Here is an 11,519-nt window from a genome sequence, read left to right as displayed (position 1 = left end):
ATCAGCACAGCCAGCGAAGGATCGAACGCAACTGTTTTGAACGAGCGCACCTTTTTTTAACAACCAAAAAGTGGCTGTTCCCCCTGTTGAGGAAGTACAGACGTTCCTCTCGTTGATAGCAGAGGAGCGGATCCAGCGAGCTTGATGGGGCGACGCGGAATGAAAACGTTTTTCAGGAGTCACGGCAATAGAGGCGTCGCAACTATCACCACATGTGAATAATCCCGCCCACTCTAAAGCGGTACTAAACTGCAGTGGAAACGCAAACCGAGCCGAGCCGTACCATGCAGTGGAAAAGCGCCATTAGTCAGTCCACTTAATTCATTAACCATGTAGAGATATTATATGTCATTCTTTTTTCTTTTATCCTTTGTTACTTTGCAGGGCTATATTTTTTCAATATGAAATTAGCATGGCTGTATTTCTTAATCACTTGCAGAATAGTCTTAAAAACTAAAATAAAAAAGATTGTGGATCTTGATTCTGCCTGAAGAAAAAAAATCATGATATGCTCATTTTGCCATATCGCCCACCCCTAGTGAGAAGAGGGGAAAAAAAAAGATATTTTTGACAAGTCTCTCTTGTGTGTGTTTGTGGAGAGCAGTGCTGTACTGGCTTTGACATGAGCTCGTCTCCTACTATGAAAGGACAGAAACGCACGGTGGAAGACGTCGCCAATGAGGCTGTAAATTTACTTTGGAACCTCTGGTAAGATTGAGCTCAAACTGACTTCATGGTCCTTGAGAGACCCAATCACCAGTTAGCAGTCAAGACAGATTGACGTTTACATTTAACAAGTGTATTAACAAATGTTACAAATGCTTTTGAGTGTCATACGTGTTTCCTGTGACCACTTGACAGCACATCATCATGCTTTATGTACTAGTCACTAGTTTGCACGCTGAAGATTAGGCCAAAATATGAGATCGGTTGTTTAATCAGTTATCACATTAAAAGCAAAGTCATTAAGTAAAACATTTAGTGATGGCATTTTTAAAAAAACTACCTGGCATATACTTACAATAAAAACAAGGCATGAAGTGTTGTGTTGTGTTGTGTTGTGTTCAATAAGATGACATGGTTGCAGTCTTGTATAATCTATGTGTTTCTTTCTTTTGTGGATGTGTAGTGAGAGCAGTAGCACAGCTGTGTCAGTGTTTAACAAGGCTGGACTTCTAGATGTTCTTCTACATTGTCTACAGAGACACCCTCAGAATATGGAGCTGGCAATATCAGCAGGTGACTCCAGTTATAGACACACATATATACACTAACATTCAAAAGTTAGGGATCAGTAGAGTAATGCTGAAAATTCAACTTTACCCTCACTGGAGTAAATTACGTTTTACAGTCTTTCAAATAGAAAACACTTATTTTCGATTTTTTTATGATATTTTGCAGCATTACCTTTTTTTATACCTTTTTTTGTATTTTGTATTTTTAATCCAATAAATGCAGCTTTGGTGAGTATAAGAGACTTCTTTCAAATACATTCAAAAAATCTTACTATCCCCATGCTTTTAAACAGTAGTATATATCAGTGTTTCCCAACTCCAAAGGGTGCCGCGACTAAAGAAAGGTTGGGAAACACTGGTATATATACCCCAAATTCAAATTGCTGTTGTGTGTGTGTGTGTTTTTGTGTAGCCCACTGCATGCACACAGTAACAGAAGAGAACGAAGAGCTGGTGCGCAATGTGAATGCAGCAGTGTTTGGGGTCTTGGAAAACATTCTGTCCTCCACACACACGAGTATGGAATACACTCTTCTGCGAACGCTGGCTGCAGGTAAAAGAACACATGACACTGGATGTGTAATAAATACATTTACTACATCCACACTAATATATATATATATAGCTAATTGAACCTTGTTGTAATACATTGATAATGAGTTGATATAGTGCTAATAATTAGCGTGTGAATTTATAATTAATTAATAAAGTAATGTTGCTTTGTGAATGGATGGTAGAGGTTTAATGAATAGTTGAAATAAAGCTAAAGAATGTTTCGTGTGGTTAATAGTTGTTTGTCTATTTCAGGCTCCTTATGGAATCTGAAGAGCGGTCTGTCTTCAGCACAGCAGTCTCAGACACTGACTGCGCTGACCACCACTCTCTCACACAGCCTCAGTCTGGACGCAGGAGAACTGATCCCAGAGCTGTGGCATGCTGAATCTGCCCGTCTGTCCAAAGAGACCACATCTGCCACAGAGTCAGATCATACAGATGCACGGCCCGCAGGTCACGAGGCCGAAGAGATGGAGGAGGACGTGAGGGATGAGAAGATGAATGGAAGAAAGCCTAATGAACGGATGTCAAAACCAAAAAATGACATCTCAGATCTGTTGCCTGTATGTTAAAAGCTATTGTTTTAAGTGGAAAAAGTAGAACAAAGTTTGCACATTTCAGAACATTTAAAATTGGTCCATATTTATGTTAAAAGCATAGTTCACCCAAAAATGAAAATTGTGTGATTTACTCACTCTCATGTCGTTCCAGAAGAAAGTCTGGTTTGGAGCAACACGAGGGTGATTAAACGATTACAGTTTAATTTTGGGTGAATTATCTAAAAACATTAACTACAAAAAATTAGCCACTTATATTATTATGATAGGTTAGCGTGCCTATGGAGATCATAGATGCGTTCTTAAAGACTATCTCCTCTATGTTCCTTGACATGAAGGCTATAGCATTATTCCTGCACTCTCTCTTTCCCCTTCACACCATGTCAACCCAAATGATGGCACATCTGTCCCTCGGAGCCAGATGGTTCTCACTCTCTCTAAACACAGAGTGACTTTCCCCACTTACACACGAGTGTGCAGGGCTGCTGTAACCACTCTGAGCTCCTGTCTAACCTACCCATAGGGTGTCCTGAATGTTGTCCTCTTTGAAAGGTCAGGGAGAGATTTGATCCAGAGCCTCATATTTGTGGCCCAGTTTGCATCAAGAACCAAAGCAAACTATGTTTAAAATTTCCATGTTACTGTGAATGCTCTTAATGATTTCATTCTCTATTTCAGTTTGATCAAATCGGTTATCAGTATTCAGTCAAACTATCTTAAATCAGTTTAATAGCCATCTCTATATGTGTACAAATAACCCACTTCTGTGGTTTTGTTGTATGTGTCTGTGTGTTTTAAGAGAGACAGACTGGAGTTGCGAGAGGCCAAAGCACTGCTGTCAGCACAGCAGACGTCGCTGGAAATCATTGTCAACATGTGCTGCTCCGATGGTGAGTGTATGTTTATATGTGAGCAGGGAAGACAAGAATATTATAGGCAATCCTCAGGATTTTCCTGCTAATGTGCGAAATTAGAGGAATGATTTCTATGTTTGCGTCAGAGAAGACTAGACCGATAATATGATGGCATATTTGACTGTCTGTGCGTGTGTTTGTCTGTAGAGCCCTCAGATGATGAGTGGGAGGAGATGTCCAGCAGCGATGAGAGCGAGGTGTGTGCTGATGGGATGTCAGACACTAATTCCAGCTTGTTCTCTCCTCTCTGTCTGTCTGCTGAACTTCACACAATCCTGCTCAACCACAGCATACCTCAACAGGTAACACACGTTATTACATAGTCAGCAATGCTTACAATGCCTCAGTTTTTATTTTATTCTGATGTTACTGACCCTTCTGGTTCAGTGGGGAGATCACAGTTCTCACATACTGTACTCCAGGCCACTTTGGGATATTTGTAAAACCATCTAAAATGGGATTGTGATGGGCATATTTTGGCAGTTAAATGAGGACACTGGTTAGGCCTTGTGAATGATTTGTCTTGTGTTTGCAGACACAGAGAGAGGGCATTGAAGTAGTCCATGACAAAAATGTGCTTGTTGGTAAAATAATCTTGAATTAGTAGATTACCGTTCAGAAATCTGGGGTCAATTATTTTTTTCTGAAGAAATTCATACTTTCATTTAACAAGGACACAACAAATTTAACAAATGTGACAATAAAAATGTTACTTGTTACATTATTGAAAAATATTAAAATACAACACCGTTATTATTTTACTTTACTTTTGTTGAAAGCATGATTTTACCAAAGGGAAATTGTATATATTATATATAATATTATATATAATGAAGGCTTTAACATAAGTGGATTATTATGAAATGGCAATAAATAATAGTGGTGTCTGTAGAATAAGTAGGAAAAACAGCCAGTTTTAATACTTAGAGTGAAAGACAAGATGAAAAACTGTCATACAAAACTGAATTACAGTATGAATGCTCTTGGTGATAAAGCTAATGGACCTCGGAGAAAATTCATAAAAAATGTACGATATGACCCCTTGAAATACACAAAGATAATAATGATAGTAGTGCAGGGCAACGATTAATCATGATTAATTGCATCCAAAATAAAAGTTTTTGTTTACATGGTATATGTGTGTGTGTACTGTATATTTATTATGTATATATAAATACACACACATCGTGAAACTTGCTAATTAGCACATTATTAGGAAAGGCGATTTGCAAAGATTCATTTCAAAACATACTCAGTTCTTCTGTAGATGAGGCTGGATCATGAATCATTCGCGACGCCAGTCCAGTCTGTGCTGAAACGCTACTGTCAGTCAAACTATCGTGGGAGGGGAGATCTGAGATCGGCTCGATTTGAGAAAGGGGAAAACTTTTAATGAGATTAAAAAAAACCCACTGGGTGGATTTTTATCATTATAGGGTGGTTGTGTACACACACTGCCAACACACATTTCAGTTCAAACAACTTGTAAAAGTGCATGAAGCATCCTATGACACCAGTACACACACACATATTATGTAAACAAAAACTTTTATTTTGGATGCGATTAATCGTTGCCCAGCACTAAATAATAGTAATAATAATAATAATTTTTATTTAACTAGCGCCTTTCCAACACCCAAGGTCACTTTACAGAGACAAATAAGGAAGAGAGCCACATAAACATCAACATCAAAGCACAATACACATACCAAGAGCTGAAAGTGATATACAGACATCGCTTACAAAGTTAGGTTAGAGATGCAAACAAAGAGGAATTCAAATAAATAACATCCATAACAAGGTACAATTTACAGACTGAAGACTGAAGAGTAATATTCAGAGAAAAAACGTGTTTTTGAAGGAGAGAAGGGAGGATGCTTGACGGATGTCTGGAGGAAGAGCATTCCACAACCTGGGAGCCACAGCACTGAAAGACCTAGCTCCCATAGTCACCAGACTAAACTTAGGGGTGACTAACAATCCCGCTCTAGAAGATCGTAAGATGTGTTAAAGGCACACTCTTTGCATAATATACTCAATACATACTCGCATATTGTTCGTATAACATACTGTACCTGTGTCATAGTGAACTGTGTGTACTGTATTCACTTTCCTGATTGATTTCTTTCAGATCTTAAAGAAGGCTGAGTTCCCCAGTGCTGCTGCCCTTGAGCTCTGTAGCAAGTACCCTACCTGGAAATGCCTCTTGAAAAAGTAAAAAAACATTCATGATGTTTGTAGTGTTCATACAAATCTGCGAAAACCCAATTCTTATACTCTTTGATTCTTTTAGGATGCACCGGGTGCAGTGTCGGGCACTCACGTGTCTCCATAATATCCTTTCTTCTATGGATACTGAATCTCTTGATGGTGCTTCAGGGCTACAGGCTGTGGCTCAGCACCTCTCCTCATTGGTTTTCAGCTCAGCAGGTAGACGTCTCACTATTACGTAGGGCTGGGCAATTTAATCAGTTTTTATTTTCACTTTTAATTTGGGCTTCCAGCAATTATGAACACAAGATAATCGAGATAAAATGCTTATTGTGCTTATACTTCCACTTTGTCTTGTGTTACAAATCCAGCAAACTTTTTTCGCTTACATCGACAGGCATTTTGACATATGTTAATTACCGTATTGTCCCGAATATAAGACAAAAATATGCAATATGAAAATAATTGAAGACAAAATGTGTTTTACTGAGAAAAAACAAGATTTGGTTTTTAAAAAGCCTTTTTCCAAAAGGTACATCTGGAAAAATGGGGGGTCGTCTTATAATCAGGGTCGTCTTATATTCGGGCCAATACGGTATATAGAAAAATATAAATATATTAAAAATATATAGAAATATATATAAACATAATACAAATAAATTATACCAAAATAAGCTAGATCATATATTTTGTAGTGCACTGTGGAAGAACAATGCAGCATAATTGATCTTAATTATTTTAATTGATAGTTTTTTTTTATGTAAGTGTGTGTGTGTGTGTGTGTGTGTATATATAAAATATGGTTTTAAGTCAGTTATTTCTGTCTTTTGCTATAGTGTGTATATCAGTTTACATTACCAAACATTCCTTTTGCCATTAATTGTAATAATCCAGTGAGATTTTTGTATGCACAAGGAGTCTGACAACAGCCAGTGCTCCACACAGAGATCTGATCTCACCATCATCCAGTCCGTCTGAAATGACATGAAGAATCAGGAAAAAAATAAGACCGACTAAAGAACCGAAGAACTGTGGCAACGTCTCCAAGACACTTCAAAAAACCTTCCAGCAAAGCTTCCTGATAAACTATGCGCAAGTGTACCAAGGACAAAAGCTGTTTTAAATGCAAAGGGGTGGTCACACCAAATATTGATTTGATTTAGTTAATAAAAGTTAATTGCTAAATAAAATCTATTTGACATTATTTTTTGAAAGCATCCTCACTTTACAGCATTTTTACACAAGTGCCTAAAGCTTTTCACAGTATTGTAGCTTTGCAGGAAGGTTTCTTGAAGTGTCTTGGAGTCGTTGCCACAGTTCTGCCGGATTTAGTCTGTCTCAGTTTTTTATGGTTCTTCGTGTAATCCCAGACGGACTGGATGATGGTGAGATCAGATCTCTGTGTGGAGAGACTCCTTGTGCATGCAAAAATCTCACTGGATTATTGCAATTAATGGCAAAAGGAATGTTTGGTAATGTAAACTGATATTTCCTGCTGACACACTACAGCAAAAGACAGAAATAACTGACTTAAAATCATTTTTTTGTTGGTGAAAATACTACAGGCCTAAGACTTTCGCACAGTAGTGGATATATATGTATATTTCATCTATTTTTTTTGTGTGTATTTGTTTTTTAGTTTCAAGGAAAAAAATTAAAGTTCAAATAAATCCATTAATAAAAAGACATTTTTATCAAATTTACCAAAATGATATTTTTTTTCCCATAATTAAGCAACCCTACTCTCTGACAGTATACTGAATCTGTCAGGCTTCTGATGGAAAACACTTTTAATTATTCTGTTTTTTTGTTGTTGTTTTTTTTCAGTGTTTGGTATTGATTAGGCGTATAGGAGATCTTGTATTTATTTATATGTGGTTTTTCCACTTTAGGTGTAAAAATGTAATATCTTCTACGATTGTACATTAATTTCTAGAGGCATTAAAGGATGAGGAGTTCCTGGAGGCTGTGACTAGTGCTCTTCGCTCTCTACTACAGATCATGGCTACCAAAAACATCCCTCAGGTGAGAACCACATTCATTTATCATTTTATGCTTTAGCGATTCATTATTTCAAGCTTGACTTGGTATTTTTAACTGTATGTGTTTTATATGTTGTATCCTGCAGTGTATGACTCCACACCAGCTAATGATTTTTTGTGAGGCTGCCACTAGCTGTGAGCTGGTCAGTGTGAGAGTTAATGCTCTGGCCATTCTCGGTATCACAGGAAGCTCTCTTTCCAAAGAGAAAAACACAGCAGACACTCTACAGGTAATACTGACTGCGGTAGAAATATAAGAATAATATTAGCCATATTTATAGTACCATTATTATGCCTACAAGAAATATCCACCTTATTTTTCAACATGGAAGTTAGACTTTTTCTGTGAATGTGCAACACTCCCGGTTCATTAGCCGCTGTAGGGAAATAGCAAGAAGAATAACAAAGTACTGTAAACGGTAAAACTGTTTGCACTACAAACCACTGTGTTCATAATTAAGATAATACGTTAAAATAATGTGGTAAGACACACCAGTTTGCAATATCAAGCAGCAAAATTAGCTGTTTTGTACTGCTAAAAATAACTGGAAGCGGAGGAGACCGGAAACCTTGCACATAAAATTTACAAATGGTCGTGCCCACTCTTACGGGAAAAATAAGGTGGATAACATTTAGAAATTGCTACCCTATTTTACATTATAGAGAAGGGACAAAAATGATTTGATGTTCGTTTTATAATGTTAGACCTAATTAAACCTTTTAATTGTTTATTTATTTTATAATTATTTTTTTACATTTATTATTAGATTATATTCTAATAATATATTAGGGCTGTCATTTTAGTGTGTATATTTAATTAGTTACTTAAAAATACAAAAAAAATGTAAATATTTTAACGCAATTAATGCACCTGCCCCGCCACAGACCAGTATGTCATCTTACATTTCACATAGTTAACTGTTGACAAACATGATGCAGGGCAACAATTCACTGCATGATGTAGCCTATAAAATGCAGTTATATGCCCTTAAAATTTAAGATATTGGGGCATGCGCTGTATGAGTTTTTGTCTCATTTTAATATCATAAGTGATACCACACAAGCAGCGAGAGCAATATCACGAGTGCTATTTTGTCCTGAATAGCAGCACGAGTGAAATGTGATTTTAAACAACAGTTCAGTAAATAAGAAGTTAATATTTTAACTTTTAGATTTTAGACATTATTGTCTGCTTTTGCTCAATTTTGCAAATGAAAATATTACCTATAAAGCCACAGCAGAACTATTGTGCGTCTCCGAGCGTCACACACAGCGGTGATTCTTTTCTGAATTAATCCACGTTTTGAACGAATCGTGTGAACCAATGATTCAATGGCCCATTCATAAAGAGAGCCATTTACTTCATTCCTGAATGAATCAGCAATTTCAACAAATCGAATGAATGAATGAATCAATGAGTACGTTTACATGGACATCAGTAATCTAATTATTTACTTTATTCTGAATAAGACAATATTATGATTAAGGTGTTTACATGAGTTGCTTTTAGAATATTCCTTTCATGTTCCCATTTTACATGTAATACACACACACACACACTGAAATGCAGTGACATTCTGATTTTACTAAATTACAAGTGGCTACATTTATATCACATTCTACAGTATTTTTAGACTTAAATGGATTTACAAATGAAGTGTATAGTAAAATCTGTCTGTCTTTTATTAGGTTAATAACTGAGCATTGTTTTTGCAGTATATTTGTCATTGCATAGCTTTGGTCAGTTGTTCAGCTAACCTCATCTCTTTTTGCAGTTGATTGGAAGTGCATTACTGAATATCGCAGTGAAGGACTCAAACTTGGTTGTGTGCGGGGAAGCGCTGGATGCCCTCTTCGATGTGTTTGCGGATGGCGATGAAGCAGAGAAAGCTGGAAAAAATATGAACCTGCTTTCATCTCTCAAAGCCCTTCAGCCAGGGTTTAGGGCTAAGGTTTGTTTAAAGCCAACAATAAATATCACCACAGATACAAACAATCTAATTTATCACATTCACACACCTGAACAGTAATATTAAATCAGACACTAAAATGCCAAATCTCACTCCTTCAAATGCATGAGCTCAAGGTTCAAGTGCCAAATTTTTTGTCTTCTCTGACATTGAGATCTGTTGCATAAGCACCATCTCAGCCTCATAATGACTGTCCAGAGAAAGGGGCTTAGGTGGCTGATCTAAAATGTTCCACTTTAAAACTGTAAAGTACTTTCAGCTGCTTTTATCCATTCACAGTCTGGCCATTCACAGCACAGCCATTGCTAGTTCTCTGTATTCTAGTGTGTTCTTAAGGCCTTTAGATGGCAGGCTTTTCACAGTTTGGTGTTTTGTTCCCTTGCAGCTGCGAAAAGAAGGCAGAGGAAAATACAGCCCTGATCAGCTTTGTGTTCTGGACAACATAAGGATCAACCTGAAGAGATTCATCAGCTACTTGGAGAACCTGCAGAGAAAATGAGATTTCAAAGATCAGTAGTACAAATTCTCTGTCAACATCTCACCTTGTTTTATTTAGCATTTTCTGTCCATATTCCTCTCTAGGGTTCTTTTGGTTTTATTGTAATGTGAGATTGTTTATGTAAGAAAATTAAGATAAAAAATAATGTTTGTAAAACCAAACATATGTAAGTGCTTTAATTAAAGCATAAAATATCATAATGGTCTTGTGTTAAGTATTAGGAGGATGAATCAATAATAATAATAATAATAATGTTTAAATTATATAGTGCCTTTCCCAAGCTCAAGGACGCTGCACAATGACACTCAACTGCTTATGTTCATTTTATTATTTATTATTTAGTCATTTAGCAGACGCTTTTATCCAAAGCGACTTACAAATGAGGACGAAGGAAGCAATCAATTGTAGTATTAAAACAACTAAAAACAGATCCAAAACTAAAAGCTAAAACTTTATAAATGCTACTAATACACATTTTAAAAATAAAGAAATTAAATAAAAATGACAAATGCATACAACAATTCAAAACTTAACATTTAAATGAAAAGCAAAAACTAAAGCTAAAAACAATTCAAAATATTAAAGAACAAAAGGTATAAGAGTATAATAATGATTCTAACATAACACTAAGCCAAACACCAAAAAAACAACTACATATACGTGTATGTACAACCATACACACATACACACACACACATATGTATATATATATATACATACACATTTATAAATTTAATATATATATTATTTCATTTCCACTTAGTTTGTTGAAGTATTAAAATAACTCAAATGAAATAAAACTAAAAACTTAATAAAAGACCTAAACAGACAATAAATTCAGACAATTTAACTAAAATTAAAATAAATAAAAACAAATAAAAAAACAGTAGTTTTTCAGTAATCCTAAAAAATAACACTGCCAAACTTACATGCTAAAAAACAACAACTTACTTACACATAGTAAGAAATGGTTATAAAAACTGAAACAGAAGTGAAACAAGTAGTAGGACATTATAACAGGTAATATTGGTTGAACATATAGGCTTTGAGTTTAGACTTAAATTCGTGGAGTGTGGTTATTGTCCGAAGAGCCAGGGTCAATTGTGTCTGTGTTTTAGATTTATAACGTATACTCCATTGGCCATCAGATTTCAGCATGTAAATTAAACTGAAAAGTTAAACAATGTCATCCAGTCTCATAACAGATTCCCCTTTAACCCCCTTAATATTCTGGCTTTTGGGCTTCTGGTAAGACTTGTCCTTGTCCTCAGTGAGATCATCTGTAAAATGATGATAGATCTGTGCCCAGGGGTTATTTGATAAACTGCAATGCTTTCCCTCTCACCCGGTCCATAATAATGCGACAAGAACAAAACCCTTTGATGTGGCATTTTATGGCCCACAGCAACAGTAGATTATCAGATGTTTATGAGTTGTATTAGATCCCTTAGAAACCCGTTTATGGAGAAGGAAACGTCTTGTAGATGTTACGTCATCTTAAAGGGGTCATATGATGCTTTTTTAAAGATCATTATT

At 36.0% G+C, this 11,519-nt stretch overlaps 1 protein-coding gene across 2 annotated transcripts in view; it reads left to right on the top strand.

Annotated features, from left to right (window-relative positions):
* LOC107758777 (HEAT repeat-containing protein 3-like) overlaps positions 1-10,152 on the top strand; it is a 12,273-nt gene extending 2,121 nt beyond the window's left edge. The window contains exons 4-15 of one of the 2 annotated variants that reach the window (XM_016576593.1): positions 605-708; positions 1,130-1,239; positions 1,648-1,788; positions 2,043-2,353; positions 3,147-3,237; positions 3,409-3,563; positions 5,393-5,475; positions 5,555-5,691; positions 7,409-7,497; positions 7,601-7,744; positions 9,290-9,466; positions 9,870-10,152. In XM_016576593.1, the coding sequence (XP_016432079.1) occupies positions 605-708; positions 1,130-1,239; positions 1,648-1,788; positions 2,043-2,353; positions 3,147-3,237; positions 3,409-3,563; positions 5,393-5,475; positions 5,555-5,691; positions 7,409-7,497; positions 7,601-7,744; positions 9,290-9,466; positions 9,870-9,983 (1,656 nt within the window). In that variant the 3' untranslated portion in view covers positions 9,984-10,152. The remainder of the gene's footprint in view (positions 1-604; positions 709-1,129; positions 1,240-1,647; positions 1,789-2,042; positions 2,354-3,146; positions 3,238-3,408; positions 3,564-5,392; positions 5,476-5,554; positions 5,692-7,408; positions 7,498-7,600; positions 7,745-9,289; positions 9,467-9,869) is intronic. The other variant, XM_016576592.1, reaches the window with a different exon arrangement.
* The last annotated feature ends 1,367 nt before the right edge of the window (positions 10,153-11,519 follow it).

The sequence above is a fragment of the Sinocyclocheilus rhinocerous genome, unplaced genomic scaffold (genome assembly GCF_001515625.1).
Source record: "Sinocyclocheilus rhinocerous isolate Xijiao unplaced genomic scaffold, SAMN03320098_v1.1 scaffold6135, whole genome shotgun sequence".
Lineage (NCBI taxonomy): Eukaryota > Metazoa > Chordata > Actinopteri > Cypriniformes > Cyprinidae > Sinocyclocheilus > Sinocyclocheilus rhinocerous.
Note: the sequence above shows the minus strand (reverse complement) of the source record. Positions and strands in the feature narration are given on the sequence as shown.